At 41.9% G+C, this 19,135-nt stretch overlaps 1 protein-coding gene and 1 long non-coding RNA gene across 9 annotated transcripts in view; both read left to right on the top strand.

Annotated features, from left to right (window-relative positions):
- The window catches only part of LOC123990708 (A-kinase anchor protein 7-like), a 37,576-nt gene extending 21,684 nt beyond the window's left edge, over positions 1 to 15,892 (top strand). For 5 of the 8 annotated variants that reach the window (XM_046291479.1, XM_046291481.1, XM_046291477.1 and 2 more), the window contains 2 exons: positions 13,696 to 13,731; positions 14,348 to 15,892. In XM_046291479.1, coding sequence (XP_046147435.1) covers positions 13,696 to 13,731; positions 14,348 to 14,553 — 242 coding nt within the window. In that variant the 3' untranslated portion in view covers positions 14,554 to 15,892. The remainder of the gene's footprint in view (positions 1 to 13,695; positions 13,732 to 14,347) is intronic. The other 3 variants (XR_006830692.1, XR_006830693.1, XM_046291483.1) reach the window with 3 other exon arrangements.
- Positions 15,893 to 16,932: 1,040 nt separating this feature from the next.
- Positions 16,933 to 18,813, top strand: LOC123991601. The gene is made up of 2 exons (XR_006830822.1): positions 16,933 to 17,891; positions 17,989 to 18,813. It is a non-coding gene; the product is annotated as an uncharacterized LOC123991601 (long non-coding RNA).
- The last annotated feature ends 322 nt before the right edge of the window (positions 18,814 to 19,135 follow it).

A 19,135-nucleotide genomic window follows, 5' to 3' on the forward strand; every position in this document is an offset into this window, starting at 1 on the left:
TTGACTATTGGATGTTCTAATAGGCACTTTAGTATTGCCAGCCTAATCTCGGGAGTTGATAGGCTTGAAGTCATAAACAGCCATGCTTGAAGCACAGCGCTAAGAGCTGCTGTCAAACGCAGTAAAGTTTGAATGAATGCTTATGAGCCTGCTGCTGCCTACCACCGCTCAGTCTGACTCCTTTATCAAATCATAGGTTTAATTATAATATGATAAACACAGAAATATGAGCCTTTGGTCATTAATATGGTCAAATCCAGAAACTATAATTTCAGAAACAAAACGTTTTATTAATTCAGTGAAATACGGAACCGTTCCATATTTTATCGAAGTCTAAATATTGCTGCTACATTGCACAACCTACAATGTTATGTCATAATTATGTAAAATTCATGTTTCTGGCTACAAAGCGTGCTGGGGCCATAGACTAACAAACTGAAATCCCGGGAATCAAGGCTGCTGACAGGCTGAACGAGATGTGGTGGTGATTATTTTGTGTGACATTGACAAATAAGACACTAACAAAAGTGGGGGTCCTCTGAATGGGAGACTAAGCTGCCTGATTAGAACTAACCAGAAGGCATGGCTAACAGTCCTAAAGATAGGCTGTTTCCCCCTCTGCTGCAGAACACATCAACTAGGATTTTGTGAGCTGGACATTGCTGTAGCAGGGTGGTGGTGTATTATAACAGTGTTGTTTTTGTAAATATAGGAGGATCTCCAGTTAGGGGGATGTAGGAGGATCTCCAGTTAGGGGGATGTAGGAGGATCTCCAGTTAGGGGGATGTAGGAGGATCTCCAGTTAGGGGTGCACATGATCAATTCCTCCAGGCCTCATTGGTAAAAGAGAGCCAATAGCATTTGAGCTGTCCTGTTGAACTATGTCTAGGAAATACAGGATGTTTTCATCGCGTGCAATAGGCCTATTGGACAGTCCTCTTGCTCAAGTTGGAGGCATCATTACATTTAAAATGAGCACTGTGTATGTATTGATATATTGTGGTAATGATGATTAATTGTGCTGCCTAAATCCTTTGCCTGGCATTTCAGACAGATTTTACTATACACTGTAAGTTGATATTTATATAGGCTCAAGTGTGTTTTAATGATAATGGCCTCGACTTTGAGTGGGTGAAAGTGTGTGTGGTATTTAGGCTTGGCCAGTTGATAATGTACTTTGGATGTTTGTCTTGGGTAGCTACTAGAACCGTCTATCTTGTGTAGTCAGTAAGCCATGATGGCACAGCGATGAATAACACTAGTCATATTCAAAAAGGTGATCGGAAAGGCCCTGTTATCTTTAGTGTGCATCTGCTTATGTGTGTCTACAGAAAGTATTTAAAACCCTTGACGTATTCCACATTCTGTTGTGTTCTAGCCCAAATTCAAGATTGACATTTGACAAGGCGAAAACCATGTTTTTGCCGTTTTTGCAAATTGATTGAAAAAGAAATACAGAAATATCTCATTTACATAAGTATTCACACCTGAGTCATTACTTTGTAAAATCACCTTTGGCAGTGATTTACAGCTGAGCGTTTTTCTGGGTAAGTCTCTAAGAGATTTCCACACCTGGATTGTGCAATATTTTCCCATTCTTTTCAAAATGATTCAAACTCTGTCACATTGGTTGTTGATTGCTAGACCACCATTTTCAGGTCTTGCGATTTAGATTTTCAAGCATATTTAAGTCAAAACTAACTTGGCCACTCAGTATCATCACATTATATTGGTCACATCCCCTAACCAGAAACTGGGGATGGATGGTGGCATTCGCACAAAACTGAAAGCGCGAACCACCGCATTTAATCATGGAAAGAGGACATTCACTGTCGTCTTGGTAAGCAACCAGTGTAGATTTGGCCTTGTGTTTTAGATTGTTGTCCTGCTGAAAGGTGAATTAATCTCCTAGTGGAAAGCAGACTGAACCAGGTTTTCATCTCAGAATTTGCCTATGCTTAGCTCCATTCTGTTTTTTTGGCAGTAGAATGGCCCGTACTGAAGAGCTCAGTGACTTTCAACGTAGCACTGTCATAAGATGCCACTTTTCCAACAAATCAGTTTGTCAAATTTCTGCCCTGTTAGAGCTGCCCCAGTCAACTGTAAGTACTGTTACTGTGAAGTGGAAATGTCTAGGAGCAACAATGGTTCAGCCGCGAAGTGGTAGGCCACACAAGCTCACAGAACGGGACCGCCAAATGCTGAAGCAAAGTCAGCACAAGAACTGTTTGTCAGGAGCTTCATGAAATGGGTTTCCATAGAATAGCACCGTTCACCATTCCCAATGCCAAGCGTCAGATGGAGTGGTGTAAAGCTCGCCACCATTGGACTCTGGAGCACATTTCACCATCTGGCATCAGGACAGAATCTGCATTTCGTGTCTTGCTCAACACCCCAAATGCAAAGCATTTTTTTGTTGACAGAATTTTATAGAATATCTTTCACTGAAAGGCTTTTGAGTATGTATCTATTTATGTTTTGTATGTACAATTTTAAGACCTGCTTCCATGATTTTGGCTTGTCATATCTTTCCAATACGTTTGAAATATACACTGATCAAAAAAATAAAGGGACCACTTAAACAACACAATGTAACTCCAAGTCAATCACACTTCTGTGAAATCAAACTGTCCACTTAGGAAGCAACACTGATTGACAATAAATTTCACATGCTGTTGTGCAAATGGAATAGACAACAGGTGCAAATTATAGGCATTTAGCAAGACACCCCCAATAAAGGAGTGGTTCTGCATGTGGGGACATCAGACCACTTCTCAGTTCCTATGCTTCCTGGCTGATGTTTTGGTCAGTTTTGAATGCTGGCGGTGCTTTCACTCTAGTGGTAGCATGAGACTGAGTCTACAACCCACACAAGTGGCTCAGGTAGTGCAGCTCATCCAGGATGGGACATCAATGCGAGCTGTGGCAAGAAAGTTTGCTGTGTCTGTCAGCGTAGTGTCCAGAGCATGGAGGCGCTACCAGGAGAAAGGCCAGTACATCAGGAGATGTGGAGGAGGCCGTAGGAGGGTAACAACCCAGCAGCAGGACCACTACCTCCGCCTTTGTGCAAGGAGGAGCAGGAAGAGCACTGCCAGAACCCTGCAAAATTACCTCCAGCAGGCCACAAATGTGCATGTGTCTGCTCAAACGGCCAGAAACAGACTCCAAGAGGGTGGTATGAGGGCCCGACATCCACAGGTGGGGGTTGTGCTTACAGCCCAACACCGTGCAGTATCTTTGGCATTTGCCAGAGAACACCAAGATTGGCAAATTCGCCACTGGCACCCTGTGCTCTTCACAGATGAAAGCAAGTTCACACAGCACATGTGACAAATCAAATCAAATGTATTTATATAGCCCTTCGTACATCAGCTGATATCTCAAAGTGCTGTACAGAAACCCAGCCTAAAACCCCAAACAGCATGCAATGCAGGTGTAGAAGCACGGTGGAAGACCTAGGAAGACAGACGTGACAGAGTCTGGAGACGCCGTGGAGAATGTTCTGCTGTCTGCAACATCCTCCAGCATGACCGGTTTGGCGGTGGGTCAGTCATTTCTTTGGGGGGCCGCACATCCCTCCATGTGCTCGCCAGAGGTGGCCTGACTGCCATTAGGTACCGAGATGAGATCCTCAGACCCCTTGTGAGACCATATGCTGGTGCGGTTGGCCCTGGGTTCCTCCTAATGCAAGACCATGCTAGACCTCATGTGGCTGGAGTGTGTCAGCAGTTCCTGCAAGAGGAAGGCATTAATGCTATGGACTTGCCTGCCTGTTCCCCAGACCTGAATCCAATTGAGCACATCTGGGACATCATGTCTCGCTCCATCCACCAACGCCATGTTGCACCACAGACTGTCCAGGAGTTGGCGGATGCTGTAGTCCAGGTCTGGGAGGAGATCCCTCAGGAGACTATCCGCCACCTCATCAGGAGCGTGCCCAGGCGTTGTAGGGAGGTCATACAGGCACGTGGAGGCCACACACACTACTGAGCATCATTTTTGACTTGTTTTAAGGACATTACATCAAAGTTGGATGAGCCTGTAGTGTGGTTTTCCACTTTAATTTTGAGTGTGACTCCCAATCTAGACCTCCAAGGGTTGATACATTTTATTTCCATTGATAATTTTTGTGTGATTTTGTTGTCAGCACATTCAACTATGTAAAGAAAAAAGTATTTAATGAGAATATTTCATTCATTCAGATCTAGGATGTGTTATTTTAGTGTTCCCTTCATGTTTTTGAGCAGTGTATCAATTTACTCTGCAATTCTATACAAATACAGAATTGGATACACAATGAACAAAATCATTTATAGTTTTTTTTTATAGTAGTACGGCATGCTGTTAAGTCGTGCTTTCCTTTCTTCATCTTAACTTTCCATGTGACTGTTATAGCAGACACCATTTGAGAATATGTATCAATTGTACAAATAAATAGGTTCTATACAATGTTCCAAAGTCAAACTTTCCATCCTTGTGCACAATGTTATTTTGTCCATCAATTTCAATATTTGTGTTGTACCAAGTAAGTTGCTGAACAATTTCCCCAGGGTTTTCGGGTGGATAGAATTGGAAGTATAACCATGATTTTATTGCCTCCTGGAGGAATGGATATACATTGCTAAAAATACTTATTTTGGTAGAGACATTTTTAAGTTGAAGAAAGGGGACGTTAATTTACTGAAATCCAGTTTGGATTGGATTATAGTTTCTGTATCCAGGACGCCTTCAGATTGCAACCTTGAACCTTGAAATTAGTCAGTCTTAGTCCACCCTCTTAATTGTTGATACATATATTTTCTTTATTTTCTCTGGATTATTGTTCCATATAAATGTACATATTTTCTGTTCATATTGTTTGAAAAAATGATCTCGCGACCGGAGAGACATAAGATTATTGAATTGAGACGGCTAAATAATCCATTAATATGACTTTTCAGTGTATGGAAAGATGATTGCCTTTCCATGGTTAATATTTTGTCAATCTTTTTACATTTCGCTTCAAAATGTAGGTCGTTCATGCATTCAGGCATAATGTATTCCAAGAACATTTATTTACTGGCCCGTCTGTCCATGTAGTTGACACACTACGTGTTATAACCAAGTTGGAGTTTTTTTTTAAAGACCCCAGTCTAAATCTTTGAGTGCGCTTATGGAGGCAGCTTGAGGACGGAGATGGAAGGTGGTATCCTCTGCATAGGTAGAAATCTTAGTCATACAACCATACATGTCTAATCCTTCAATCTCTATTTGTCACCTTTTTATAGCTAATATTTCAATTCCAATTAAAAATAGGTAAGGCAAGAGAGGCTAACCCTGTCTCACTGCTCTTGACAGTTTTAAACTATCTGAGATGTACCTAATATTTATGAGTTTAAGTCCTGGTATGATATCTTTACCCTATTTATGAGGGACTCGCCAAAGTCTTTCAAACATTCATATAAGACGTTCTATCCATCTGATCTTATCAAATGCCTTTTCTGCAATCAAATATAAGGACTGGTTCATTTGCTTTATCATAATAATACATCATTTTAAGACTCATTCTGATACGGTCTTCTATGAATCTCCCTGCCAAGAAACCGTTTTGATCATGGTGGATTATATTTTGTATCACTTTTCTAACTTTTAAAGAAATACATTTTCGACATTATACAGTCATCACAACCAAGTAACGTGATATTGAACTTCTGCATGTTGCTTTAATAATGAAATTAATCCCTCGTGGTGGGTGCCGGATAGTAGGGGTTTCTGTAAAGAACATTTTATAAACCTGGTGACTTGCCGATTTTTGAATGATTCAACGGCATAAAGTAGTTCCTCCTCGATCAAATCTTGCTGCTCGTCAGTAAGTTTCGGGTGGGGGGTGATTAAAATAATAAAATCTCTGAGAATGATCAGATTTTAGGGGTGTCTTCCTCTAAGGTGAACAGCTATTTGAAATATTATATATATCATTGGGAGATGACAATGCCATTCTCTCTCTCTCATTCGTTTTGATATATTTCTCCTGGCACCATTTCTCTGCTGTAAATGCAGGAAATGTTGGGAGCATTTTTCACATGTTCTATCCATGTGGCTCCAAACCTCTCTAGCTCTCTCTGTTTTCCACTGACTAATGGTAATGTTGTAATTCAATCTTTAGAAGAATTGTCCATTTGTTGGTTTAGAGTGATCATTTAATCTGTTAAAAGCTTTTTCCTTGGCCAGAAACATTTTCTTTCTCTTGATGATTAGTTAACAAGGTGAATCAGGTGTGCTTGTCCATGGCTACAACAAAATGTGTACTTTTGGGGTTTACTGGAGGACTGGCGTTGGGAAACTGCCCTAGCTCATCATGAACATCCAGTCATGTGTTTTTGTACCCTGTAATTTTTCTCCTGTTCCATTGAAGCACAGCGATTGGCACATTGTAGCACCACAATGGGATGGGGAGGGTTTAACAGTGTATGTGTGCCCATTTTGGTCTGTGTCCACGAGCGTGTGTGCCTAATTTTGCCTACACGTGTGAGTGAATCTGTGCATTTAGTGTGTTTTTTTAGAGTAGAAGCAGCTGTGTGGTTACTGTTGTTGGGAGCTGGAGACTGCTGGCCCTCTCAGCCAGCTGAGGACAAATGCTGCCGTGTATGTGGTCCATCAATGGCCTGTTACAATGCCATCACACATCCTTAACGGCCTGACTCTGGTTTAATCCAGCATCTAGGATTGGCCACAACTCATCACTCAGACAGCTGCTGGTCCTCCATAATAGATTGACTCCAACTAAATCTCTTCCAATCACAGTTAAAGAGTACAGCAAAGTCCCATCAATGACAACCACAGTTTGGAGCGACTTAGGCTCCCATATGCCGATCAACAAAGCTTTGATGAGATGTTCAGCTGCCTCGTCAAACCTCGTCAATACCAGTAGCTCTGTGAACGATAAGAAAATCCCCCTGTATAGATAAGCAGTAACTAGTGGAGGAAAAATGTGAGGTGAGTTGGACCCATGCTGGTTGCGATAACTTCCCCCCTGCTTCCATTTTAGTCATTTAGCAGATGCTCTTATCCAGACCGATTTACAGGAGCAATTAGGGTTAAGTGCCTTGCTCAGAGCACGTCAACATATTTTTCACCTAGTTGGCTCAGGGATTCGAACCAGCAACCTTTTGGTTACTGGCCCAATGCTTTTAACTGCTAGACTACCTGTCACCGCACAACAAGGGCCTCGCCCTACCTGCTCGCTCAGACTCTGCATATGAAACATGCTGTTGTATGGATCTGATGCTGTTTGTTGTGCGATTTATTAATTATGTGGACACATCTCTATGATCTACACTGTAAGACTCAGTGGTCTCTGCACTGTCTGAATAAATCTATTCATTTCTCACACAAAAACAAGTCCCTGATTCATTTAGTATTTGTCAGATTCACGCTGTCCAACATAAAAGTAATGCTCAGGTGCATTTGACTTTCAATACATGTCGATAGATCTGATTTAATCAAGGCTTTCACCTTTCAAACGCAACTAGACCTGGTAAATCGCCATCAGTGGGACATTCCAGAAATAATCAACACTGGCGTTCCAAGCTAAAATAGCTCTGATGTTATCCATGTTTAACAACAATAACAGAGCTGTGTCTGAGATCAGCACCGTCATCTAGACTAGGTCCACAGACTGATAGACAGACCATTTTCCCCCCTTAGTAGAGACTTCCAGGCGTCTAGCAGCGCTGACCTCCAGAGAGCAGTTTTATTTCATTATTTTCTAAGCAGGCGTCACCCTGTCGTGTGTGTGTGTGTGTGTGTGTGTGTGTGTGTGTGTGTGTGTGTGTGTGTGTGTGTGTGTGTGTGTGTGTGTGTGTGTGTGTGTGTGTGTGTGTGTGTGTGTGTGTGTGTGTGTGTGTGTGTGTGTGTGTGTGTGTGTGTGTGTGTGTGTGTGTGTGTGTGAGATCCAAGCTGGCCTTTGTGCCCACCCATCCATCTCGCACTCCTCCACAATCACATATGTTTTTGAATACCAACAGACTAGATTGAATTAGCTGCTAATTAAATCTTGTATGTTGAGGGTTAAGTAGAGGAGAGGACTGTAGTTACCCTGGCGTAGTATTTCACAAAGGCTGCCTTCTAGTGGGCCATGGATGGTGGGTAAGAGGTGGTGACAGTGTTGAGAGGGGTACCTGGGCCAGTGGGGTCAGAGCAGAGATGGCTAATAATGAAGTGGACATCAGATATAAGTGTTCATTACCTATAGCTAGATTTGTATACCCTGTCTCTCTGCCTGACATGTCATTTTTCTATTCTTAGTTTTTGCTCGAAAAGCCAATGTCTAAAAGCATTTACAATTGTTCAACTTTTGAATTGTAGAAAAGGATAATTGGATTTTCACTTACAGCATTCTGTTGCACTTTGACATTTTGATCTGTTGGTGTGATTCTTATTTGATCTTTTGGGTCTGTAGGTTAGCGCATTAAATGTGAGTTAGTCGTAGTGCTTCAATTTGTTTTTTTTAAGCCGATAAATAACAGTCGTCGGCCAAAATGACCAAAAAAGAAATCCTGTTGCAAAATGCTTTTTGTTCATTGATTGAAATACCAGTCGATGTAAATACGTTTGACCGTCATGCTTATTTGTCTATACTTTCATTTGCATAATTTAGTGAAATTTAAATTGGCCTTTTGTGTGTTGCTAGTCATGTGTCATATTTATCCAACACAACTATCACACGCCCAGCACACAGAGCCTATTTTGAGAACTTCTCCTGCAGCTCCTCAGCTGGTTGCTGCTGGAATAAAACATGTGCCTCTATTATTCCATTCATTGTGCAACTATTCTAAATGCAGTTGTGTGTAAAACAGTTTTGGTGCACGATTAAAAAGAGGTACTATTTTTATTTCTCAACTGGTAATTTAAGCTCTCCTCCCATTCAACTGCAGGCAACAGGCTGTCAGTGTGTCACCCACCACTTTACAATGTGAGCTGAAGGCAGTATGCATTTTGAAAATATACTTAATGGTTTGAATTCTGAATGTTTTATTTCATATTATGGGGCATGTCTTACCTCGCTTCAAAGTAGCCTATAGGCTACATTCTACCACTGAAACGGGAGGCAATTATTTCATAAAGACTTCATAGCTGGTGCGTGAATGTCGGGATGCTTACGATGTATCCTACTGTACCATTCTGCATGCCAGTTATGATTTTCAAATGCAAATTTTCGTGGATGAGCTTCATTTCAATAATATAGTTTTTGAAATACACGAGTGTACAAAAAATTAGGCACAAACACACACAATCCATGTCTCAATTGTCAAAAAAGCTTAAGTCTTTAACCTGTCTCATCCCCTTCATCTACACTGATTGAAGTGTATTTAACAAGTGACATCAATAAGGGATCCCAGTTTTCATCTGGATTCACCTGGTCAGTCTATATCATGGAAAGAGCAGGTGTTCTTAAGGTTTTGTACACTCACTGTATGTAATGGGAAATTGATAAAACATTTCTATTAAAGAGCGAACAATTCACACAGTGAATGCGCAAGAATTGGCAGAAGACAGCTGAGCCATTCTGGAGAGAGACTCGCCTATATCTTCGCCAAACACCCCTCCCCTTGTCTCAACATTTTAAATTATACTCGAGACCAGTTATCTTCAGACATATTTTAGATGCTTTTCACTGACGGCCGCAACTCAATAATCAGCTAGGCCTATTGCCACGCAGGCTTCCTGAATAGACATAGGCCTACAAGCTTGCGATTTGAAACAATCAACAGCAATTTTTTTAAATGAAGGTATTGATCCTCAATTCCTCTGTGGCTATGTCAGGCTTTCTGGTGAAGTATGTTGAAGTATTTTATTTATTTCTGTATAGACAGGATTCATTATATACACTACCATTCAAAAGTGTGGGGTTACTTAGAAATGTCCCTGTTTAAAAAAAAAAACTTTTTTTGTCAATTTATTGTTGTTATTGTTAATGTTGTAAATGACTAATGTAGCTGGAAACCCGCAGATTTTTGATGGAATATCTACATAGGTGTACAGAGGACCATTATCAGCAACCATCACTCCTGTGTTCCAATGGCACGTTGTGTTCGCTAATCCAAGTTGATCATTTTAAAAGGCTAATTGATCATTAGAAAACCCTTTTGCATTTATGTTAGCACAGCTGAAAACTGTTGTCTGATTAAAGAAGCAATAAAACTGACCTTCTTTAGACTAGTTGAGTATCTGGAGCGTCAGCATTTGTGGGTTCAATTACAGGCTCAGATTAAAATCTCTTATGAACTTGAAAGAGGTGGGAGTCTATAGATTCAACAACTAGGATGGGTTGCTGATATGCCTGGAATTGTGCCTTTGGCTCTGGACAACGAAAGAAAGTTGGTACGAAAACCAATAGAACAGGAGCGAAATGGCATAGTGGTGGGTCCAATAGGGAAGTACACGGAAATATATTTGCCTAATGTACACTACCGTTCAAAGTTTAGAAATGTCCTTGTCTTTACGGAACTGCTATCAGGTGTGCTGTTTTAGAATAGTGATTTACAGCAAATTGCATTTTGGCAAATGTTTGAAAATGACGTTTTATTGGCTGCTTCATTACAGGAGTTGCATGTTCTGTTAAGAAGCATTACCATAATCTCTATGATTTCTGTTATTCTGAGCACCGTGGGTGGATGCCCTAATGGGTTACTCATCCAATGCATATGGTTCCGGTAAATTTCTCAAATTGCCAGTAAATTAAAATCTTCCCAGTCACGTTGTCCGGACTCTCACACCCCTCCCCTCTCTATCACAGAGCGAACGCAGCATTCAGCCCCTCGTTTACACCCTCATTCACTCACTCCCTCTCAGGCGGTGTGGAAGCTGTGCTGGATTTTACCACTCATCCGTTTGCAACGGAATAGAGCAGGGAGTGATAGAGAGGGGAGGAGAGGATCAGCCATGGGGCAGTTGTGTTGCTTTCCCTTCTCCCGAGCGGAGGAGAAGATCAGTAAGTGTGTGTGTGTCTGTCTTATGGTTTGCATGTGGCTGGTACACTAAATCAGATCTATAGGAGAAATAAAGGGGCTCATACTTGTAGTGTGTGTGTGTGTGTGTGGGTAAGTATGTGATTTTGTGTGCGTGTGTACTTGTATTTGCACTTTAGGTCTCATCTTCGCGTTGCGGAGGAGTTTACAGTCCAACACCGTGCACATGCCATAAATGTGCATGCTCCTGTCTCTGTAACTACTGTGTAGATGTGGACTTGGGGCTGTCTGTCAAAGTGACAGTTTCTCTTTCTAGAGCTGCTGTGCGCCAACAGCCTCTCCAACAATGGACATTGCAGCACTCTCAGCACTGGCAGCTCCCATGCTGCCAACCAATTAATGTTTCATTTCTCAAGACAGTTTTATGAGTTGGTCCAAAGGTCTGACCAGTCTGGCAAAGCTAGGTTAAATTGGGATGTATTTTTTGATTTGGCAGGATTTTCTGTCTGCATTCTTTCTCTGTCTCAAACTCTATGCAGCCCTTTCTCTCTGAAACACTGCAGTAAGAGAGCTTGCCTTGTTCTGAGAGCCTGTTTGCCCTACTTCTTGCTAGGGGTTGGGGGGAGTGAGAGAGGGAAAATAGAGGGATGGCGAAGGGAATGAGAGGGGTGAATAGGTTTGTTGTAAGAGGTCAGATGCTTGTTGGGTGATGACTGACGTCGCCATCCCTCGTGAGCACAGCTGGGTGCGAGAAGCGTGTACTCGTTTCGCCGCTGGCTGGCCGTGTGAATACTGTATTTTCCATGGAAAAAGGGGCTGTCTTTTGTTCCACCAGCACAAACTGTGAGTCCAGAGCCTCTGACAACCCCGACAGGGCTACATAATGGCTTTGGGATTTTAAAAGGCAGCATGGCGGAGAGGGGTAGGGTGGTGGTAAGAGGGGGGGGATTGTACCCAGCTAGAGCTGATCGGTATGCCTGTCCTTCACAGTGCAGTTAGCAGCCACTGGAAGAGAAAAGATGGGGGAATGACTCAGAACAAAACCACACACACAGAAAATCTGTGCTAGTTGCCTTATTTGGATCTGTGATACAATTCTCATTTCAGTGTGTTCTATGCTGCATCCATATTGTGAGAGAAACCTTGATTGTTTTCTTGCTATGCATTATTGTCCTGCTTGTTGCTGCCTGTCTGCACTCCTCTCTGTCTGTCTTTCTGCTTGCTTTTATGTAGCCACTGTGCCCTGGGAAAGAGGGCACTCCTTTTCTCTCCTGCCATTTGTTCTTTGCTCCGTCTCATACTGGATGTTTTATTATAAAACATTTAAAAATCACCTTTATTTAACCAGGTATGCTAGTTGAGAACAAGTTCTCATTTACAACTGTGACCTGGCCAAGATAAAGCAAAGCATGTCTCTCTATCACACACACAGCCTTTGCTAACCTCGTTAGGAAAGATTGGAGCTGAGACCCAATGACAACCTTGTCAGGCCACCAGGCCCCCTGTCGCCTCATTTCCATTAGATGGCCTGGTGGTTTAGGAGGAACTCTCCTCTCAGGATCTCTCTAATGGAGCTGCCGTTTCCTCAGGAAATACCTCCAGACAGGCCCCACTGCACAGCTCCCCCTACCGGGGATGGAGGAAAGAAACTTACATTTCTGGCATTTCTAATGAAATGTCTGGCCACAAGAGTGGAGGAGAAAGGGCAACACAGAGACAGACTGAGTGAGTGGTGTTCGATACCTGCATAGTTCAATACTCTCATTCTAATGCTATCGCCATGATTACGAACCTAGGCGAGACTGGGTTTGGGCTTCCATTGTCTCAGTCCAAATGAAAAGGTGAACCACCTCTCTCTCTGATACGCCCTGCTGGCCAGCTCTTAATCTGTCAGCCTTATCGCTCACACTATTGTGGGTGCTGATGGAGCATTTACTGCTCTCATAAGGTTGTGCAGCAGCTAATGGAATAGAGTTTAGCCTCTCCGGCTGCTCAATATTATAGCTAGAGTGGAAGAGAAAGTCTAGTCTACGATGTTCAGGTTTGCTGTCAAGTCAACGCAAAGCTGTCTCCTCTAGGTGTGATGTATGCATACCTAGAAATAGAATGACTAGCATGGAGTTCAATGGATGTATGCACAACCTTATATGTATTGTACACTGTGTCTCTGTTCTGAGGACTTCCATGGTTCAAAGTGCACTCTCCTGCCTTGATTGAGTTATGTTTTTCTTCACACTCCTGACAGTGAGGAACTAACGCTCCACGTGTCACTAATATAACGGCTCTCTCTTTATTCTAATCTTCACACTGTAGGTTAACAAAAAAAGGTCATTACTTTGCAGTCTAAAGAAAGCTAATTATTTATCCACCTTTGCTGTAAGTATTTAATTAAATGTCTTTAATTAAATCCCTAAAAATAATACTCTTAATCTTTCTTAATCTGACTACTTGATTCTGTTACACAGTGGTCCTCTGAGTAAAAGACCATAAAACACCACATAAATCAAATGTGTGAAGTATTATGAGTACTTTTGAAGTACTATTTCAAAATGACTGTTGACATTTATCAAGCTCAAATCATTCAGCACTGAAATCAAGGTATGCTCTGTCAATCAATCAAAATATGTATGGCCAATCTAAAAACTGAATAGACTAATTGCCACACAAACTCCTCTGTGAGAAATGGAGTCTGATTTGATTTGAGAAGTGCTATTCTGTTGCTAAATGGCTATTGTTTGTCTTGCAGATCTTTTTCAGAGCGGGCCTCGGGCTGCTCGGACAAGTACGTGCCTCTCTGTCTCTGTGGGCTCTCTGAGGCCCAAAGCACCATTTCATTTAATGCACTGTATTCTCCCTGACTCCCTCCCTTGACATGTTATTGTGTAACTAGCTGACTGACTCACCAACACTACTGGAGCAACTGCATGAAAGATTGATAGCAGTGTTTGTCCTGCTTTAGTCTCCGCTAGCTTCTCAGTGTTCTCACTGTAAATACCCAATCCCCCGTCATTCTAATGCACAATCCCAACTCTAACACACTGGCAGACTGTCACTGATACAATAGCTAACAAGAGAACATTACTGCAGGCACTGACTATCTCATGCAACTATAGCCACAGTGAATTCACAGACCCTTAAAAACAGGTCACTTAATTTCTCAAATGTACTTCCCAGTCTCTGTGAATGTGCTTTGATACTGTATGATCTTACCATCACTACTAACTGATTAACTTTGAGCCTTGAAGAGCTTTTAACCAGGGGGCTCCTTGTTGTGTTGACAGAAGTTGACACTGGGCTGGAATAGAGCAAGTGTAATATAGCCTAGACCTGCTAGGCTGCATGGTGTGAGTAGTAACAGGGTAGTGATGCTAGCTGTTGTGATGTCGTTGGTTCTATAGGTGTCAAGAGGGGTCCGGAGCCTGACGATGAAGAGCTTGTGAGCCTGAGTAAGAGGCTGGTGGAAGACGCCGTGCTGCTGGCCGTGCAGCAGTTCATGGACGAGACTCAACACAACGGGGCCGCGTCATCTGACCCGGCGCGGCCCTCAGACAACCTCAACACTAACGCTGTCAAAACAACCGACACCAGCACCAGCAGCAAGTGACCACAGCCAATTCCCCCAGGAAGCACTGGACACTTACCAGTCAGGCAGTCAGCCAGCCAACCGGCCCAGGAGCCAATGGGCAGTCCTGTTACTGGATCAAGCCCATTTGAGGTGTTTTACTAGAGAAGGAAGAAAGGTTTTGTGGCAAAACTCTGGATTGAGTGTGGAATCCATATGCAGTTTTATGTGTACTTGATTTTGTGTACCTGATTGTCACCAATGATCAAGGCAGCCTCGCGCCACACAATCCCTCCTGTCATGTCTGTCAGTCCATCTGTCTAGTGTGGACCTTTGTTCATTCTTGATTTATCTGTGCCCTGGGAGAAAGAGTTGGCCTTCTGAAGGAAATTTCTGTTCTGATTAATATGCTATGTGAGGTGTGGGTCGTTCCAATGCTCAGAGTGGAGCTGACATGTCACGACACACACTACAGACTGATCTTGGTTAGGTTAGGCTGTACCTCTCGGCCCTCCAAGGTGCAGTCAGTACAAAGACATTCACTGTCTTTCTACTAAGCTAAAACAAAACAGCACTACAAAAGGAACTGCAACTCAAAAACCTGAGACATGGGAAAATGAACTCATCTGTGCAGCTGGAGAATATGCTGTGAACTATGTTTACATGATCCTGTCTCATCTGTGCTGTATGTGGCTAAAACTTGAAAAGGTAAATGAAGAGTGGGTCCCATGTGCTACCTGTGGTAAAATATGCATGTTAAAATATGAGAACTAGGTTGACCTACCAGAAATGAGGATCATGTTAGGTTCGTGTTTGTTTGTTTGTCCCCTGTAGGAGGGGCTGGTGATGCAGCAGGCCTGGTTAGGAAGGCCCGGTGCAAACACAATCATTCTTTGTCTCAGAACCTACAGGACATAAAGGAGCATCTATCCCAGCCGGCTGTCCAAGCTAGCATCCGCCAGGAGATCCCTGGCACCTGACTGACTGAACACTCCCAGCTCCCACCAGCAGTGCGGAGACCGCACCAAGGAACTACAGATACTGTAGTAGGCTAGTGTACTACACACAGTAGATAGATACAGTGCATTTGGAAAGTATTCAGACCCATTGACTTTTTTCCATATTTTGTTACGTTACAGCCTTATTCTAAAATGGATTGAATGTTTTTTTCTTCATCAATCTACACACATGGGCTATTGTGACAAAGCAAAAACTTGTTTTTTTACTTTTTGCAATTTTATAAAGAATTATATTAACTAAAATATCATATTTACATTAGTGTTCAGACCCTTTACTCAGTAATTTGTTGAAGCACCTTTGGCAGTGATAACAGCATCGAGTCTTCTTGGGTATGACGCTACAAGCTTGGCATGCCTGTATTTAGGGAGTTTCTCCCCTTCTCTGCATATCCTCTCAAGCGCTGTCAGGTAGGATGGGGAGTGTCGCTGCACAGTTATTTTCAGGTCTTTCCAGAGATGTTAGCTCGGGTTCAAGTCCGGGCTCTGGCTGGGCCACTCAAGGACATTCAGAGACTTGTCCTGAAGCCACTCCTGCATTGTCTTGGCTGTGTGCTTAGGGTCGTTGTTCTGTTGGAAAAAGAACCTTTGCCCCAGTCTGAGGTCCTGAGCGCTCTGAAGCAGGTTTTTCATCAACATCAAGGTTTTCATCAACTTTACTCCGTTCATCTTTCCCTTGATCCTGACTAGTCTACCAGTCCCTGCCACTGAAAAACATCCCCACAGCATGATGCTGCCACAACCATGCTTCGCCGTAGGGATGGTGCCATGCTTCCTCCAGACGTGACGCTTGGTATTCAGGTCAGAGTTCAATCTTGGTTTCAGCAGACCAGAGAATGTTATTTCTCATGGTCTGAGAGTCCTTTAGGTGCCTTTTGGCAAACTCCAAGCGGGCTGTTGTGCCTTTTACTGAGTGACTTCCGTCTGGCGACTATTATAAATACCTGATTGGTGGAGTGCTACAGAGGAACACTGAAGATCTGTCAGAGTGACCATCGGGTTCTTGGTCACCTCTGACCAAGTCCCTTCTCCCCTGATTGCTCAGTTTGGTCGGGCGGCCCGCTCTAGGAAGAGTTTTGGTGGTTCCAAACTTCTTCCATTTAAGAATGGTCCATCATTCTGTGATGACCACTGTGTTCTGTGATCGGCCACTGTGTTTTTAGGGACCTTCAATGCTGCAGAAATGTTCTGGTACTCTTCCCCAGATCAATGCCTCGACACAATCCTGTCTCGGAGCTCTACGGACAATTCCTTTGACTTCAGGGCTTGGTTTTTGCTCTGACATGCACTGTCAACTGTGGGACCTTATATAGACAGATGTGTACCTTTCCAAATCACGTCCAATCAATTTAATTTTTAATTTAGTTTGGTGATTTAAAAAAAAAAAAAATCTTGAACTGCATTGTTGGTTAAGGGCTTGTAAGTAAGCATGTGACAAATAAGATTTGATTTTGGATCAAGTTGTACAAACATCTTAAGGATGATCAAAGGAAACAGGATGCACCTGAGCTCAATTTTGAGTTTCATACTGTAAATAAAGTATTTGTTTTATATTTAATAAATTTGCAAACATTTCTAAACTTGTTTTCGCTTTGTCATTATGGGGTATTCTGTGTAGATTGATGAGAAAATATTAGATTAAATTATTTTAGAATAAGGCTGTAACAAAATGTGGGAAAAGGGAAGGGGTCTGAATACTTTTCTAATGGACTGTACCACAGAATGAACACAACAGGAAGTACACACTTTTCCATTATTCATTTGATATATTTTTGAAATATTTTTTTTTATATTTTGAAATGAGTAGAAAGAAACTAGTTGGGGGGAGGGGGGGCACATTGTGAATTTCAGTTTTTTTTAACTTGCTTTTAGCACTATGCTTTAAATACCACTTCCAAGTGGCTTTAATAAAGACAGAGTCTTTCGTTTGATGTTTTTGTTGATCTTTTGCATAATTTCACCAGAACCTTAATATATGCTTTGTCACAGATGTGTCATGGGATGCTACAACATTGTCTGCTTCCTTGCTCATGGTCTCAACAGTCGAGATGTTGTTCTGTATACCAGGTGTGCTGGATGTCAACTGTTTGTGTATCATGTCTAGCCACAATACAAAAATCATGATATGAAGATTGATTTAAGAGTTTGTTTCCCATGTGGTTTTAGATTATTTGTTTTTATTTAACCAGGACAAGACCCTTGAGGTTAGAAACCACTTTCTCAAGGGGGACCTGGAAACTATGGTGTCTATCTTGGGCGATGGGAAGGTTAAAGGCAAAGAGCTCTCACTCTTAGGTGCTGTGATGGCGAGCCTTGTGTAATGCACACTGCACCCTTATATTGGGATTTCCTCGCAACAGATGGGTCAGTGACTTCTTCTTGTATTTTTAAAGCATCTGCCTCAAGCTGTTTTTCATTTTTTTTACTCATATGCTTCTATTCTTGGTCTTCGCCCTCAAAGCTCCCGTTCGCCTCAGCTCTGGATCCATCTGCCAAAGCAGGAGAAAAAGACAAAGGAGTGCACAGCGTGAGCGGATAAGGATTGGCAGGCTGTGGGCTGAAACTATACTTATCGTTTTTTGAATCTCTGGTTTTGACCTGCTCCGATCGACACGCTCCCTGCCAGAGCCACTACACGCTTAAATAAAAAAGGGGCTAGCTAGTACCTAAATGGGTTATTCGGCTGTACCCATAGGGTTTTACCTGGAACAAAAAAAGCTTCTACTTGGAACCAAAAACAGTTATCCTATGGGGACAGCCGAAGAACCCTTTTTTAAAGAGTGCAGCCTTCTCTTCAGACCAGTCTTTATCATCATAAACTCCCCTCTACTCAATAGCTCTCAGTATGATATGACCACTGCATTGAAGCCATTGGGTTGTTCTTGAATTGTGGAGGTATTTTCATCCCTTGGCTTTGTAATCATAAAAATGTAAAGACAATTACACATCATACATGTTTTTGTTTATATTTTACGCTGTTTATCAATGATAACATAAGTCCTTTATACTGCAAAACTATGTTAATGCAAAGTGTCTTGTGTAGAGTTGTTGTGAAATGTTTTGGGGATTTAGAGACATCTATTATTTAGAATTCTAGAAAGTGAACGAAAGTATTTCATATTGTATAGATCAAAAAATTAAAATACCTATTTTCGGCTAGTATAATTAATGTCTGTCACTCAGTTTTATGTAATTGGTGTTACCATCTTGAAAATCACAATTCTCTCCAGTGGAAAACTGTATCAGGGGAGGGGTCTATATTAAAGAAAATTGTTAGCTAATCACACCCTTTTAATGGCATAGTTTCCATTGATAATTGTGTCTAAAACCAAAGTGTCACTTGGTTTTAATTTAAATGAAGGGAAATAACATTATTTAAGTGATCTGATTAATAATTTTGTGCAAAGGATTTTTAAAGGGTTAATCACCTTAGATTTGACCATCTGTGGGCTCCATTTAAGAAAATCCTCAACTTAAAATGTCTCGTGTTACTACTGATACTAGTGACACAATGTTAAAAAAAAGTAATTAAGTGGAACTGACAGTATTTGAACTACTTTGCAGATATGAAACAGATAATCATATCAGTCAAAAATATAAAATTCCCA

This window comes from Oncorhynchus gorbuscha, linkage group LG12 (assembly GCF_021184085.1).
Source record: "Oncorhynchus gorbuscha isolate QuinsamMale2020 ecotype Even-year linkage group LG12, OgorEven_v1.0, whole genome shotgun sequence".
NCBI lineage: Eukaryota > Metazoa > Chordata > Actinopteri > Salmoniformes > Salmonidae > Oncorhynchus > Oncorhynchus gorbuscha.